The 17,931-nt window shown below is 43.4% G+C and overlaps 1 protein-coding gene across 2 annotated transcripts in view; it reads right to left on the reverse strand.

Moving 5' to 3' along the window:
- Positions 1 to 5,814: 5,814 nt before the first annotated feature.
- The window catches only part of MANBA (mannosidase beta), a 68,751-nt gene continuing 56,634 nt past the window's right edge, over positions 5,815 to 17,931 (reverse strand). For both annotated transcript variants that reach the window (XM_026659875.2, XM_026659874.2), the window contains exons 15-17: positions 10,780 to 10,922; positions 8,404 to 8,661; positions 5,815 to 6,203 (exon numbers count right to left, since the gene is read on the reverse strand). In XM_026659875.2, coding sequence (XP_026515660.1) covers positions 5,979 to 6,203; positions 8,404 to 8,661; positions 10,780 to 10,922 — 626 coding nt within the window. In that variant the 3' untranslated portion in view covers positions 5,815 to 5,978. The remainder of the gene's footprint in view (positions 6,204 to 8,403; positions 8,662 to 10,779; positions 10,923 to 17,931) is intronic.

The raw sequence follows: 17,931 nt of genomic DNA on the forward strand, positions 1-17,931 counted from the left end.
GCCCACGCTGGTCAGGCAACCCTGCTGCAAACCTGTCATCAGCCATTGTCCAGCCATGCCAGAAGACAGACAGCAGGCCATGAATGTGGCTTAATTAAACCACAACATTATTCACTTGTAATATCTGGGAGGACCTGACAATAGTATAGTGCAGGTCATCATTGTCTCCTTAATCATTTCCACATATGTCCCAACCTTGGTCCCAGCCATCCTGTTGCTGGGACCTCGCTGCCCTTCCCTCATAAGAGGATTAAGAGGGCTACAAAAGGAGGGGGTCAGCTCACCACTGTACGAGATGCAGGAGCCCTGAACCCTCAATCCTCAGCTCCCTTATGGGATGATTTGCTCTACATCTTTTTCCAATGCACGTTATCTAATAGCCGTATCCCTTTCATCATGAGTACCCGCACTGGACATCTGCCACAAGTTTTACTTCCTATGTGTTGACATTGTACATAAGAACATAAGAAAGGCCGTACCGGGTCAGACCAAAGGTCCATCTAGCCCAGTATCCTGTCTACCGACAGAGGCCAATGCCAGGTGCCCCAGAGGGAGTGAACCTAACAGGCAATGATCAAGTGATCTCTCTCCTGCCATCCATCTCCACCCTCTGACAGACAGAGGCTAGGGACACCATTGTAACCTAGCCCCCCATGCCTTACCCTGCTGGGTCTCAAACCTGCTGTGGGGAAGGTGGAAAAATCCAGGCTGCTTTGGCCAACGCCCCTGGAAAAAGGGGACTAACGTGATACCCACAGCGGATCATGAAGGAACCAGTCCTTTATTAGACACTATGGGTGAGGGGGCGGGTGCTGTCAACCTGATCCAGGATCAAGGAGGCTTCTCTGGGACTGCATGGGATATGAACGCCTCCCCTTTCAGTCAGCAGAAAGGGCAGTTTCCCCTCACACAGGGGGACCAGCCACTTGCAACTCCTCCCCGCTCCGTACAGGAAAACTTTATCTCTTCCTCCATCGCTGCTACCAGTGCAGATGGAGCAACAACCCCTTTTCTTCAAGCCAGCCGAACAAGGACCCACTGCAGAAAGTTGAGGTGAGCACATCATGAGAGAATATGGTCTGGTCTGTAGTAGCAAAATATTAAAAAGAGAACATCTCCCACCCCCCTTCCACCAAATACATTGCGTCTCTCTAGCCCAATTTCTCTTTGTCCCTCTTTTCAGCTCCCACTATACCCTGCACTCCCAGAAGCCATGCTCCATCAGACTATGCTCTGCCCATCAGTATCCCTGCTTCTATCCTCTGTTCTTAATCAATTCTGTTCCCGCCAGGCTACCAATTCTCTATCCCCTCCCTCCACAGACTCCCAATCCCATTGCTGTTACCATCCTTTAGTTTCCTCTAAGACTCCAGCCGGTCATCACTTGCCCCATTGAGACCACTCACTGATCCTATGCTGCGCTCTGCACTCTCCTCCCTACAGCAAAACTGATCTGTGTCCTCCCCCTCCCTCCTGTTTTATTTAACTAGGGGGTCTATGCACCAATGAAGGGCTGATCTCAGACTCAACTGCCTCCTTCATTTCTATGGCTGGAAAGCCACGAACAATCTGTTATTGGTGCTCCCCTGCTTCCCCATAGAGCCAAAACAGAGTAACAATCCTGCTACAGGCTCCCTATCATGCTTCTTGCCTAGCAGAACAGCCAGGGCAGCTCTCCTCCTGCAGTGAGGCAGCAGTGATCGGGGGGGGGGGGATCTGCTCAGCAGCTGCAGCAGTTGAGACAGGGCATAAGAGCTGAGCGTTTCCTGGTATATGGGAAGGGGAGGACAGTGATTAAGCTCCAGGCCTGGGGGTAAGGTAGGGTTCTATTCCTACCTCTGCCATACCCAGGGCCACACAGGAAGACTAAGTCAATTTGTGGCTTGTCCTATGCTAATATGCAGGAAAGAGAAACAAAGAGCCTCCCCGCCCCCCCCGCCCATGGAGAGCAGCTCCAATCAGAGTCCCTATAAATCCCTGAGCGCAAGGACAACTCCATACTTGAGTTGCTGGTGCAGCTAGTTACCTTAAAGAAGGGGGAGCCCCGCCTGAAATCCAGTGTGAACATCCACATGAGGAAAACTGGAACCCATGAGCACACTTTTTATGCTACTCAGGTACTTAAGAACATTGAACACAAAGGGTTAATTAGAAACCACTAGGGTGAGGGAAGCACCTCTTATCTGTGGAATCTGCAAGTTTTTCTGCTCTTCCAGTCTGTCAATTCATCATAGCAAAGCCAGAAGATTCAGCTAGTTGTTTTAAACAGCTTAAAGATGTACCACAATGCCACAGTAAGAAAAGCTTCAGGAAATATAGGACTAAATGCTTTACTCAAGAGATCATCATCATCATGTTCCTATTACGCCTCTGGTGTTTAGGTCAGTGACGAAGCTCCTTCACTCCTGTCTGTTTCTAGCAAGTCTTTCAATGGTTCCCCAGCTGTGCCCCAGGTATAAATGCATTAGAAGACCGAGGTTCTCAGATACTGTGGAATTGTAGGGATTGGGGGGCATAGAAGTACTTAAAATAGATTTAGGTTCTGATTATGCAAGTAACTTAAACATGTACACTTTACGTTAGGCATGCGTTTAAGTGCCTTACTGAATATGGGCCTTAGTTCAGTGGTTTTCAAACTTTTTCTCTGGTGACCCAGTTGAAGAAAAGTATTGATGCCCGCGACCCAACGGAGCTGGGGATGAGGGGTTTGGGGTGTGGGAGGGGCTCAGGGCTGGGGTAGAGGGTTGGGGTGCAGGGGTGAGGGCTGTGGGGTGGGACAGGGATGAGGGGGTTGGGGTGCAAGGGTGAGGGCTGTGGGGTGGGACAGGGGATGAGGAGGTTGGGGTGCAGGGGGGCTCCAGGTTTGGGGGGCTCAGGGCTGGGGTGCAGGAGGGTGTCAGGGCTCTGGGCTGGGGCCAGGGATGAAGGGTTTGGGGAATAAGAGGGGGCTCCGGGTTTGAGAGGGGGCTCAGGGCTTGGGCAGGGTATTGGGGTGTGGGAGGGGGTCAGGGCTCTGGGTGCAGACTCTGGGTTGGGGCTGGGGATGAGAAGTTTGGGGTGCAGGAGAGGGCTCCAGGTTTGGGGGGGGGCTCAGGGCTGGGGTAGGGGATTGGGGCATGGGCTTACCTTGGGCGGCTCTCAGCCAGCGGCAGTGGGGGTGCTAAGGCAGGCTTCCTGCCTGTCCTGGCACCGTGGATCGTGCTGCATCCTGGAAGCAGTCAGCAGCAGGTATGGCTCCTAAGTGGAGGCACGCAAGCAGCTCCACACAGCTCTCATCACAGGAACCCGCCCCCTCCCCCAGCTCCCATTGACTGGGAGTGCGGAGCTGGTGCTCAGGGTGGGGGCAGCGCACGGAGTCCTGTGACCCCCCCCGCCTAGGAGCCGGACCTGCTGCTGGCTGCTTCCGGGGCACAGCGCGGTTTCAGAACAGGTAAGGACTAGCCTGCCTTAGCTGGCCAGCACCATCGATGGGACTTTTAACGGCCCGGTCAGTGGTGCTGACCAGAGCCTCCGCGACCCAGCGCCTTACACTCCATGACCCAGTACTGGGTCACGACCTGCAGTTTGAAACCACTGCCTTAGTTCATAGTGGCTGAAAATGTCCTTTTGATCAGTGATTCTGTTACCATCTGGGCACGGTCTCCACTCTACTCCATACTGGGTTTGTAAGACAAACATTTAGCAAGGCACTCTCAATTAAAATGGAAAAAGTTTGGGCATTCTTGTGCATACACAGTATTTTACAGTCATATAAGAAACAATGGCGGAAGCCTCTGGCACCATGTGTATTATTTTATTAAAATATATTAGGAGCTCTTTCTGGGCAAAGTGTTACATTTTAGATTTAACTGGAGTGTAATCAAAACCCGGCACTATAACTATTGCAACACGATGAACAGAAAATACTAGCTCGGCCAAGGTAGGTGTTCTGGCAACAGGCAACTGTAGCATGTTATTTTAGCATTTCTAAACCTGAATGCTGCTGCAGACAATGTGGGGGTGTTTTTTCTTCTACGTAAAACAATTTTAGGGATGAAAAAATAGTTGAAAATCACCTGACAATTTCAAAGAGATTTAAGGTGCTGCTGTTATGTTTTTTTTTAACTAGTGCTGATGTCACTGTTCCCATCTATAGCTGCTGAAAATCTCTGCTTTTCATGGAACTATGACTCATCAGACTACTTTGTTAAAGGCTGCTTTTTCCCCCGGATTATTTTCCAGAGTTGATCAATAGCCAAATGTGTAACATAAGATAGGCAATAGGTAAAAAAAGTGACATTTAAATAAAGACTGTAGTGAGCTGTACGCTTAATGCATGCTTAACCAAATGACATTTACTTTTAAATGAAGTACAGGTCCGGACTGAAAACAATATTAATTAAAAGGATTATTTTAAACATTTTAAAACACTAAAATATGCTCTTCAGATCATTTCAATTTGCAATATTATTTGTTTCCCCTGAATACTGTAGGAACATACAACGGGCTCTTTTGTAAAATACACACCACAAAACAAAAGCCCTCCAGATTCACAGAGCACAGCAAAGATCCTCTCTTCATTCCAACTCTTCACAAAAGGCTCCTTTGATTTAAAAGACTTCTCAGGAAGTTTAAGTGCCCTTGTTAACTCAGCACTCTGCAGCAAAGTGCCTTGCTCACTAGTGTGACGTTCTGGAGTCAGGCAGGGGTGTTCCTTCAAGTCTATGATAAACACCAGAGGGCGCTGCAGTGCTGCATTCTGAACTTGTGGGGCGTGTTTGAGTGGGGCAGGGTAAAGGTACAAAATTGTGTATGAAGAACAGAATAGTGAAAAACCTCAGGAACTTCACATAAAACCATATTTAGATTCCTTGGGGAGATGAAGGGGTGCTTTGCTATTGCCAAGGGTACTAGAACTAGCTGAAATTTTTCAAATGACAAATTCTGTCATAATAATAAAAAAAATGTTCTGTTCAGTTGCTGTCACAGCCTCATCTCCTCCTCATTTTATATTTTTTGTGCCTTTGTCAACAATCTCCTCTTCTCCCTCACTCCTATGCTGTAGGTCGCAGCACGGAGAGGAAAGGCGGCCTTCCCGGGGTCAGGCACAGGTGTATCGGTAGAGAGAGACTGTCTGGCACAGGTGTATCGCTAGGGGACAGGTAGTGGTCTACACTAAGAATAGGGATCACACAGGTGACTTCTCCATTAGATCAAAGGAGAACCAGGGACTGATTGGGACTCTTAAGTGACTGTCTGGTCCCTGGTCTGCTCCCAGAGCAGCAGGGTTGTGCTGGTTCTTATCTGGGGCTTGTGACGAACCCACAAGACATCAATTTGAAATGTATCGCCCCCTCCTGAGATCCAGAGGATACAAACATAGATGTGAAAAATTAAGGCTAGAGAGATATTCAGGGCTCTAAAACTATCACAGATCCTACTTGCTTCACTTCCTGGTTACCATGCTGCATGAGAATCCCTTGGTATATATATTTTCAGTTACCTGAGAAAGTAGCCTCACCCTCGACATCTGATATGTAATATATGTAAATTTTGCTGTTGACATCTTTTCATCAAACCAAGAGCTAGGAATGTACAAATGACAGCGTGAGCTACACATTCTGTGGTCAGTTTATCTGCTATATCTCTTAATCTTTAGTTATACTTAAGGCTAAGATTTAGTCATGGGTATTTTTAATAAAAGTCATGGACAGGTCATGGGAAATAAACAAAAATTCACGGCTGTGACCTGTCCATGACTTTTACTATACCCCTGACTAAATCTTGGGGCAGGGGGAGTGTGTCACTGCTTGGGCAGCCCTGGGGTCAGCCACACTGGCCACCGCAGAAGTCATGGAGGTCACGGAAAGTCATCAAATCTGTGACTTCCGCGACCTCGGTGACAAACATGGAGCCCTAGTTATACTCCTTTGAAGATTTCCAGTTTCTATTCTGCTACCACTACAGGAAACATTTCCTATAAAGGACATGAGATTTCCTCAGTAAATGTCCATCAGTGAAGTCAAGCTGAGTGATTTTTTGAGTTCCTCGATGCTGATGGGCTCCCACGGATAAAACACCACAACTTTTCTCTTCTCAGTCATGAGAAAGCCGTTGTCATTAAACCTCCCAGGTATATTCCCTACATCCAGCCAAACAAAAGGAGTGATTGCTGTGGTCTGCAGAACAAAAGCATACAGGTCACCTTGCTGAGAAATAGCGGCCTGAAAGAGGAAGAAAAATAAAATTAGGATTATTACAGAAGTTTGTTTAGTAAAAACAACTGCACCAATCAGTGTAAAAGTTGTAGGCCAGTATAACAGAATGTATTTTGAAAATACATTTGTTAGAATTATTTTTCTCCTCTACACCTCCTTTATGGAATGTTCTATATAATTTAATAGGGATAAAGCCGATAAGATTCTATACAAAGCATCCCAAAAACCTACAGAACTTAACAGAGATTTATGGCCTTGCTACAGAATACTATAGGCTGATTTAAAAATTCTATTGAATGTTATCACTATTTACCTTCCATAAGGACAGTTCCTCTAAAAATAATGGGATAAATTCTATACTGACTTACACCCAGTGCAATCCTATCATAGTCACAAGGTGCTAGACAGATTTGTCCCAGTGGCAACACATTTTTCTCATAACCCATACTTTCAAATATTAAGGTTGTTGTCCCTTCTTGCTATATCAGTAATAAAAATCTGTGGAAGTAAAAGATGAGTAAATCAGGGCAATGTAGCAGGTCACCTACTGCTAGTGTAAGAAAGGAGGGTCTTTAAACTATATTTAGAACTGATACATAGGGCACGCTGAGAGATCTCAGAAATATGTTTAACGTTTTACTGTAAAGTTTTCAGTAATAGCACTCTGCACAGTCTAAAACCACAACTAGAATACGTTTTCACTCAACATTTTTCTTTTACAGACATTTCTCTTCTGAACATTAATAGTATATTAAAAATCAGCAAGTTACATATTAAGTATGTACTAAATAAATTTTATTACTAAAAAACTGCTTTTTATTTTTTTTTAGTTTGTAAGAGAAACCACATGTTCTGGATTTTTCTGTTTTCACAGTTAGATTTGCAGTATATTTTAAATAAGCTTTTGCAGTGAAACCTGTGCCAGAACAAAGATACAAAAAGTAGCATTTGTGTTAACAAAGATATTTAAAAACGAGATTATGATCAGAAAAAAGCCACCCTTTTACTCAACAGATCTTCTGTGTACATATACCCTAAATCATATTTGCTCACTTTACTGACAAAATTAATGTTGTTATGTTTTTCTCCTGCTAGCACTGCAGAGCCAACACAGCTATGGGAGAATGAGCAGAATTTGCATAATCAAGAGAATCATAAACTAAATTCTAACTGCAGAGCTTTTATTATTGGCGATGCCAGCTAGAAAGAATCTATCTTTTCAGATTCCAGATTGAGTCTGTAGTGCTGTGTGAAAAAAGAAAATAGGCCAATTCTTTTCCTATGTACGTTGGTGTAATGGAGTTACGCTGGCGTAAGAGTGATGTGACAGGAGAAACAGACCCACTTTTTTATTTGTTAACGGAACAAATCTGATCTGGAATCACAGAGACAACACAGTGTAAACCCATCCTGCCATTTTTAGAGTGTCTTTTCAGTGGCTACTGAGGAAGAGTTTTCAAGTAAGGAGGCATGGAGAGCAGCAGCAACAGTAGTCAGGGTAACAGGATAGGAAGGGAGTCTGAGAATCTAAGGCAGCAGGCACTTCTGAGGGCAATAGCCAATAAAGTAAATAATTGTATATATCACTTATGTTGCTTTTCATGCTGACACAAGGACTGAAATGTTGTACAGATATTGGGAAGTAACTGTAAACCCATTATGCAAATCAGAACTCCTCAGCTGGAGTGCAGAATTTTGCATAATGCGGAAATAACCATACAAAGTTGCAGGTCAGTCATGCCACAGCATCCCTGGGACAGCAGAGGCAATTCCATCGTAATACTATTAGCAATAACTGGTATGTTGTGTGGCATTTACCGTATTACCAGCAGTTAACACTGGAAACTGATAATAATCACAAGTTGGAATGCCTGTCACAGTGCCATTTGTTAACTAGGGACAAACAAAAGAGATGAAGAAGGAGACGCTGCATCAAAGAAGTGGGTTGTACTCCAATCGACTGAAATGCAGCCTTCATATAAAAGGGGGGGGGGGAAGAACAGTGATGTTTAGGCGTTTTTTCAGAAACGCTCAGTGAAGAAGAAAAAGAAAAACTCACTTTGAACTCCTTTGCAGAGCTTCAGAAAAGCTACTGCCAAATGACTGAACAGCAAAAGACATCACATTATAGACACCACCCCCAGCTCCCCACAGCAGACAAGTTTGGCAGGACTAAAGAAAGTAACTCAGGATGGCTGGTGCTTACACTGAGCTGTGCTTTCTCCAATCCCACCGCGTCCTTCAGCGAAGATAGGAAGTGATAGTTGCCAGGACTATGGAGCTCGCCTTTTCCCATAAGGTAAAAGGTGACGACACAGCTTTGCCTGGTACAATTCCCACATCTTTTCAACAGGTCATTGATAGGCTCCTTGTAAATTGGAGCAGCACTCCCTGCCGTAAGGGTCACACCCTCTTTAGCAAGGGTACACACTGGCTCCATTGAACTCCACCGGTGCAAAGTGACCTGTGAGCGACATTAAGGGGTCAAACTGTTAACAGAGAAAACAATACCTCTACAAAAATATTCCCACATCCCAGATTTTCCAGTTACTCATCGAATGAGACATTTTCCTGGAAGTACATGGCACATAGCCTCAAGGTGATTTCTACACCAGACAAGAAGAGACAACACAAAGATTAAAATAATAATGAATATAAATATTACCCATTTTATTATTTAAACTAGGCAACAATTCTGTCTCAAATAGCCTGAACATGTTGATCTTTCTGACATGCTGCAAAGCTCTTCTCTAGCTGATGCCAGGGGGGGCTGGACTGAGGTGTTTAGGGACTGGAATTGTTGGGTAAGGGTTTATTGCCTCCCCGCCCTTTTCTGGTTCAGGAAATTGCTGGTTGTGCTTATTTAAAGTTGACCTGTATTACCTGAGACATGCCGAGGTGCCTAGAGCTTTCGTACAGAGAATTTTAATATATTTGATCAACAAAAATGACAAGCAATGATTTTAAGGGGAATCCCTGGAATTGCGTTAACACAATGAAATACAAATGAGATCCTCTGGGAAAGTGTATCAATAGGAATGGCCTCCCATACAAAAACTGTGATCCATTTGGCTTACTTTTAGCATGAGGTAACTGCAAAAGAGCAGATGTGAAAGAATCCTAACACCATACAATGCATGAAGGGGCACTCGACCATAAGAGGTGCCAGCAGCCGGAAATAGATCCTAAAGCTCCTCCTAATCACTCTTTCTCACAAGTTTAAAATTTTCTTGAACTGCTAATCAAAAATCTACATTAGAAATGAATACTAGACACATGCCTCTCTAACTTCACCAGAGCTTTGGAATTACAGACACAGGCTTAAACTCAGCCCAGAGATAAGCAACTCCACAAAGTGCAGCTTTGAAAAGCGGCTTTGCAAAAATGGCACTGTGTTTTTCATGTTGATTATTTTTTTTGCAGCTTACAAGAGTTTTTTGTTGTCATTTGTTTATTTTTATACTGCCACTCTTGTAAACTGAAAGAGTCTGCAAGGTCTTGTGGACAGGGTAGTCGACTGAGAATCGGGAGACTCAAATTCTATTCCCAGCTCTGCCACTGACCTGCTGTTTGACCTGGGACAAGTCACTTCTCCATTCTGTGCCTGCTTACTTTCTCACCCTTTGTCTGTCTTGTCTATTTATGCTGTAGATGTTTCAACTCAGGAACTGTCTTTTGCAATGTATTTTTGTACAGTACTCAATACAATGGGGCCCTGATCTCATTTGGGGCCTGTAGGTGCTACTGTCATACAAATAATAAATAATAATAAACAAACCAACCATGGAATCTGAAAGTCAAACAGAGTTCTTTCTGGCCCATGCATAATATTGCCCTTATATACATGTGCATAATCCTACAACTTTCTGTGGGATCATTCAGATGTAGCTTGGGGCATAATTTTAAGATAATAGGGTTGCACGGGAGGCCTGCAATTGAAACTTAGTTACCAGTTCTGTTGATGCTTCACAAGCCACAAAATAATCCAGTGTATTTTCTCAGAGCTGTAGTGGTTCAGGAAGGCTAACAGTAATAATAAATAATCATACAAAATAAAATAAACAACAACAATGCACCCAGGGCCTGAATCTGTTGAGTTACAAGATGAAAATTTTAAATTTGTTTTGTATTTAAACTTAATCGCCTTTTACATCTGGACCATGTTTTTAGTGGAGCTATTATTATTTCTTTACCATTTAAAATTTAAGACTCAAGGTTCCTTCCAGCCCTATGTTTCTATAATTCTATGATCCCATGTACACTGCGGTAGCACCTACAGGTTAGAGCCCAACTGCGCTAAGCACTGTACAGAGATATAGTTAGTGGTAATCTCTGCCCCCAAAGAACTCTCAGTCTAAAAAACAAGACCAAAGAGGATTAATTGCACCCATTTACACCAGGACTCAGTTTGGCCCACAATGACATTCCGAATAGGCTCTCATAGAAGCTGAAGGACTGGTGCAGGGGAGGGCTGGACATGGACTTACTGGATCGTTGTTCCATAACCAAGCGTTTATTTATATTTTTCTATTCTTTTCCCTAGCAGGAGGTGATCTTTTGACAGACAAAAGGCGGCACTTACTTGGAGCGTCAGCTCACAGTCTGAATGAAGATCCGACACTCCGTAGATGTACAGCACACCGTCATCTTCATATCCCACAGGCAACAGTGGGGCAAAGAAATGCTGGGCAAAGTAATGGAGCATTTTCCACTTTCCCCCATACTCTGAGTATTAAAGAAAGCATGATTCAGACACAGTCTGAGATTGGCTGTGAACATGCAGGACATGATCCCGCCCCAGTGCATAGGTTACAATACTGCACTTCCTCTCCCCGTTTCTGGTGGGCCTGGCCCACACCAGGGTCTGGGGGAGAGGAAGGTGGGAGCTATGGTCCTGGCTTCTCCACACCTTTTCTTGCTCCCTTTGGGGGAGGATCTGCAACCTTAGGGGCGCAGAGAGGAAGCAGCTCCTGCACTCCCTCAAGCACAGTAATTGCAACTGTCCCTGGATCTTGTGTAGGGCAAACACAGAAAGACGGGAGGCACTTGATGCCCACTCTCTCCCCTTTCTATATACAAACAAGGACCCAGGACAATCTGACCTATCGTGTGGTGACCAAGAATTCAATTGTTTTACATAAGTTGACAGTAGTAATAATTGGAAGTGACGTGCTGCTCAAACCCTCCCCATGAAATTTACCAGAATAGCAAAGTAACCCAGAAAAAAATCATTCAATAATAAACTGGGCCATGTGTAATATAAAAGGTTTTGAGAAAAATCTTGTGGTGTTCTGGGTTTACAAATCTCTCTGATTCATTTTGAAGTTCACAATACCAGTCTGAGTTCTACAAACATTCCTCTCAGGGTAATTCAATTAAAAAAAAAAAAAAAGGGCATAAATGCTATATATAGGGATAGAAGAATCACCACTACAAAGGACTGGCACAAGTGTGTACCGTGTATATAGCATGTACAGCTAGAAAAAAATCTGCTGTCAGTTATGCTGTTGCAAATCCAGAGTAACCCATTGGCTTTAGTAGGGTTACTACAGATTTACACCACTGTTAATGAGAGATTAATCTGGCCTATGCTACAGTATCTCCTCACTTAACGTTGTAGTTATGTTCCTGAAAAATGCAACTTTAAGTGAAAGGATGTTAAACGAATCCAATTTTCCCATAAGATTTAATGTAAATGCGGGGGTTTAGGTTCCAAGGAATTTTTTGGGGGACAGACAAAAGGTATTATATACTGTACAGTACTGTACTGTACTGTGGTGGGGAGGTGCCCCTGGCTTACCCCTGGGGCTCAGGGCTGGGGGTGCAGGGTCTGGGAGGGAGTTAGGGTGTGGGAGGACGCTCAGGGCTGGGGGTGCAGGGTCCGGGAGAGAGTTAGGGTGTGGGAGGGCACTCAGGGTGGGGGTGCGGGGTCTGGGAAGGAGTTAGGGTGTGGGAGGGCACTCAGGGTGGGGTGCGGGGTCTGGGAGAGAGTTAGGTGCGGGAGGGCGCTCAGGATGGGGGTGCGGGGTCTGGGAAGGAGTTAGGGTGCGGGAGGGCGCTCAAGGTGGGAGTGCGGGAGGAGGGTCAGGGCTGGGGCAGCCAGGAGGTGCAGAGCACTTACCTGGGGCAGCTTCTGTTTGGTGCAGAGGGTGTGCAGGTGGCTCTGCGCAGCGCAGCACCGCTCCCATGGCCACGATTCTGGGAGCTGCACTCCCTCCTGTGCTCGCAAGGCCGCATTCCGAAAGGGGCTTTAGAGCTGCAGGCCAGGGCCCCGGGGCCCCCTTAGGCCAGAGCCCTGCAGCCCCTAAAGCTCCTGCCTTCCGGGTCGCCCTGCCTGCCGGGGCCGGGGGGGCAGCTTCCCCACTCACTCCCTCCCTCCCTTCCTCCTTCCCTCCCAGAAAGTCCTAAGTGCTGCCAAACAGCTGTTTAGCAGCGGGGGAAGCGCTGGGAGTGAGGGAGGAAGGGAGGGGGAGGAGGCAGAGAAGAGGAACTTGTGCAATGCTCCCTTGTAAAGTCAGCCAAATGATGTCATAAGGGAGCATTGCACAACTTTAAACGAGTATGTTCCATAATGGAGCAGTGACGTAACTTTGAAACAACGTTAAGCGGGAGGACGTTAAGTGAGGAGTTACTGTATTTCATTTTTCATCAGAATCTCCCTCTTCCCATTCTCTTGATCAGTTTTTGCAACTCTTCCTAAACAAAACATAAACCTGTAAGCCTGAGTCAGACTTTCAAACTCATGAATCCAAGCAGACTCAAAATTAGGCCCATCTGTAGAAGTTACCTCTATTGCTTGGGTTTTTTTAAATAAAATACTTGCACATACTGTATGTGCATGTTCCAGTTTACTTTGCCAGTTTAGGGGGAGATGTACTTTATTACTTATTATGCTATCAAAAATTCAGCCATTCACAGATTAGAGAAACCATCAAATGTCGTCTCCTCACAAATACCACCAAAACCCTAGTATAAAGCTCAGCATGGTGGGTGAGCCAGCCACAGTGGAGCATTATGCAGCATTCTGAAAATGTGGATCTTTGTGTCGATGTCCATCTTCTCCTTACTCCTTTCCCATCTAGGTCAATATTTTAATGTTAACATTTTAACTCCGTCCTTGCTCAGCCATAGATCCTAGCCACTGGCATATCACTAAAAAGAGGCACTAACTTGTCTGCATAACCTTATGATGAAAGAAAATTATACTCTGTCCAATTTTGGTTTGTGGCTTTTCTTATATAATACGAACATAGCTCATGATGTTGGAAGATATTTGCAATAACCAAAAGCTTCTGCTTTGCTTTGGTGCTTGTTTAGAAGTACTTACAACATTGTACATTTCAGTATCCTGGGCACTATCCCTTAGACAGCCTTGGTTTCTAAGTTATGACACCAAAGCATGGCCAATGCAGGTTGACAACACAGGGAAGAACTTCAGTTTTACCATAATGCTGTTGACTTGCATGAAGGGGTGAAATCTGAAAAGGGTTTCTGGAGGGTTGCTGAGCCTAGTCGCTATTCAGTACCAGACATTTCATAGAGCTTCTTCAAACATACAAGTCACCGGTAACTTTATTATAAGTTGTTTAGCTCAGACAGTGTGTTGGTGCTGTATAGTAAACAAAGATAATCCCGGCTTCGAACAGTTTACAGTCTAAATGGCAGACACACAGGAGACAGGAGGCCTTGGCAAAATTCAGAGATGGGGATAACTCTGTGGTTGGTTTGATTTAAATCACACATGCTTCTTGTGGGCCTTCAGAAAAGCTGAATGAACAAGAGAAAGTGGAGGCTTGGACTGGGAGAAGCTTGCCCAAAACAAAGCAAAATGTGTGGCAGCTTCTTGTCTCTAAAATAGAAGTCTAGATTTTTAGACAGCAAAGAAAAATATATTGGCATTGTCTGGGAAAAGGGCATCCCTGCTTAGCCTCAGGCTTTTGAGTGGAAGGAGGCAGTGGAGTTCTCAAGCCTTCAAGACTGCCATGAGAATCTCAGGGATTTTGGCGGTCTCTGCAACAGGTGCCTTTAGCCATAGGTTTTGAGCAGAGTCTGCTACAGGCTCAGACTAATTTCTGTGGTAAGGTCCATGATTTCCATGGCACGCTAATTAACAGATTGGAAATTCTGTAGCAGCTTCATTTACATTCTGAAAATGTAGGCTTTTATTGGATTAAAATATGAAAATGAAGCATATCGAAGAGCATCCCCCGATATTAAATTCAATTTATTTTATGCTAAACCCACGTTTTCACTTTTCAACATGCCACAGATTTGTGAATTGATAACACAACTGCATCACAGAAATCATCTGGGGGAAAGCTGGTGGTTTTGACATCCAGGTGGTGTGTATACAGTGGTGTGGGAAGTGCAAGATGGCTCACAATTGGGGGATAAAACCCATTAACTGGATGTTTCTGCAAAACTGATCATAAATGAACTTGTTAACAATGCTGACATTTAAACTCATCGTTGGCTTTCACATCTCATTGACATTATTGGGAGAAGTTCACTCCTCCCCAGCTACTGTTTCAGGCTCTCTGCAGACCCAAGCAGACACCAATGCATCAGATACACCTTCTCCGTGTTTTAAAGTGTTGTTTTTCCCTGTAACCAAAGGCCAAATAAATGTTTTTTAAATAATACAAGACAAGAGCTTACAGGTTGGAGCACAGTTCCACAGCAAAGGATGGATTGTACAGTTAATTCTGCAGCCGAGAATCACAGACTATTTGGAGCCATTACTATGGCTGCTGCAACTGTGAAAGTGACTTTTGGTAGAATTGAGAGATGAGCCCTCTTCATGCTGGCTGCAAAGCAGACAGCTCAAGTGTTTAAAGCCTGACTGTCTAGATTAACTTAATCAGGAGACAGATTTCTTGATGTAAAAATGGCAGTGAGAAATCTTGGGAGGGAGCAGCCAGTGTGAAAATGTCTGGCTTTAACCATTCCTGTTGTAGGCACGGATGACATGGGGCAAAAGCTGTTTAAAACAAACCTGGGACTAGCTTTCTGTGTTTAAATGAACTGTTGATTAAATCTGAGTTCCCAATTCTCTTCCAAATTATGACATACACAACAGGGACTGTACTTTATATCACAACATCAACGATCAGAACAAGAGGTGACGACTCACTCTGGAATAAGACATCACTGCCCAGATCTTTCACTGTTCCCTGAAGCCTTTTCATCTAACAGCTAGAATAAGAGCAAATAGCTTTCTTCACTGTAATGGATTCTAAATTAATTGCTCAACGCCATTAAACACAACCTGAGAAACATGCTGCTAAGTTCTTTCCTCACATCCAATCTCACAAATTTAAATCTATTTTTTTTTAAAGCTTGTGGTTTCAGCTCACTAGACACTGTAAGTATTGGACCCACACTTCTAACCAATAAAACTCAGCAATCTGTGAAACTCCTGATAGCTGAATCAGATACCTCAAGGTGACATCTGTGCAGGAAGGTGGTGAAATTCCTGCTACAGCTTAGCATTCTTCACTGAAAACACACCACACAGATGCTAAAGCAATCAATGCAGCACAAGTGGCTCCAAAACCATAATCAAACATTCAAAATCCAGTCACTGAGGATTGGAAATACATTGACTTCTGAAGGGAGGCAGAGACTCACATGCAGACAAGACAGCTTCACTGTGTTTTCTTACTTTCCAGGTAAATATTTTTAATATATAAACAAATATTTAATTCTCAATTCTCTCCCCATTCCAAGAAGGAACACACTTCCACTTCATATGGGAAATGATGTAAACCCCTCCAGGGCACTCCATTTATGAAAGAACAAATCTAAATAAAGGAAGTATTCATCAACGATGCCACTGTGCAACCTAAAGAGATGCAGAAGTGTGCTTTTGAAGTGCAAAGAAAACTAATTTATTTGAGGTTTTGCATAATTCCAACATTTGCATTTCAAAACTCCCTCTACCGCATCGCCTAATTAAATGAAAATTAAATTTTTCCTCAATCCACTGACAAAATAAAAATGAAACAAAGGGACAGCTGTATCTCTGCTGAGCTTCCTTTCTGAAAATTGACATTAACAAGACTATGACTAATTAAACTATTTCTGACATTTGCTGTGATAACCTTAGTTGTTCTGTACTTAAAAAAAAAATCATGCTTATGTTCATCACATCAGATCATCTGTCAATGCATCTAACTGTACATTGAGACATATTACTAAGTTTTTTTCCTCCTCCTTTTTAAGGTACTTATTTTGTAAGAATGTGTCAATTATAGTGAAATCCAGATAAACAAACATTATGTTTCTACAGCATAAATTCATGGAGTCCAAGAACCTCAGTGTTAAGGCTGGACATGAGGCCAAGATAAAACAGCATGTTGTTTAAAGACAGTTTCACTAGTTTGTTTCCTCTGGTTTTTGAGGTGGAAGTCTTCCACACAAGAAAAGGGAAGAGAAAAACTTTAGGAAGTAAGAAGATGTCACTGTAAAACCACAAAATTTGGCAGGTAGACCCAGGGGCAGGTGTAGAAAAAACTATGTTTACCTCCTTTTCATAAACTGACCATATTCCAACGTTTAACTATGAACTTCTTCTCTGCAGCATATATCAGTAAACTAAACAATAATAACGACAATAATTAAGAAATAATTGAGGTTGAAATCATAGATAGGGCACTGGACTGGGATTCAGCAGACCTGAGTTCAATTCCCAGCTCTACCACTAGCCTGCTGGATGACCTTGGGCAAGTCACTTTACCTCTAGTTTTCCCATCTGTAAATTGGGGATAATGATACTGCCCTCTTTTGTAAAATGCTTTGAAATGTAAAGATAAGCATCATATAACAACTAGGTACACGTATTATATATTTCCACAGAACAGTCCTTCTACCTTAAAAAACCCCTAAACCTCAAAATATGCTCGCCTAGATTTGAGCAGTTATGGAATGCAGCCACTTCACTCAGACCATGCAGTTCTCCTTCACTTACTATTTATTACCCAAGCAAGTTACACATCTGCACTCAACCTAAACTAGGCCCAATGTTATGCTGTGAAATAAAACACATTGTTGCGTATATACAGATGACATTATATGCTATTTAATTAGAACTAAAGATTCTTCAACTAATTTGGTCCTAGTGTGTCTTGACATACTGCAAAGTTCCACACACATTGACTGAGAAATTAGGTGTTTTTATCACTAAGAAAAAACATCATAATCTTTCAGGTTATTGAATGAATATATGTTTTTTTTACACATTTATGTAATTATAGCTAACCCACATTTATTGGTATGTTTCCCTAAAAACACTGCTCTCCATATCCATTAAAAACAACTCTTTAGGCCTTTCTAACCTTTCCCACAATACTAAAAGGCACTTCTCTGCAGCAACACCAAAACAAACAAACAAAACTAGTTTGTACAAAAACAATGAGAAGTCAGGTGGCACCTTAAAGACTAACAGATTTATTTGGTCATAAGCTTTCGTGGGTAAAAAAAAAAACCCACTTCAGAGGAGTCACTGGACTCCTCGTTTTTTGTGTGGATACAGACTAACACGGCTACCCCTCTGATACTTAAACTAGTTTGGAGTTTCTAGGCTTTGCCACTCTGAAGATGGAAAAATTAAAAAAAAAAATAAAAAAAAATCTTTGAATTTAACCACACTCCTCAGAAAAACTATCCTGGATGAGATGTGTCATGTAAGCTTTAAGGAAGATCAATTTCTTTCTGGGGAAGCTAGGAGGATGTT

This window comes from Terrapene carolina, unplaced genomic scaffold, assembly GCF_002925995.2.
Source record: "Terrapene carolina triunguis isolate 2854851 unplaced genomic scaffold, T_m_triunguis-2.0 Scaffold706, whole genome shotgun sequence".
In the NCBI taxonomy this organism is placed as follows: domain Eukaryota; kingdom Metazoa; phylum Chordata; order Testudines; family Emydidae; genus Terrapene; species Terrapene triunguis.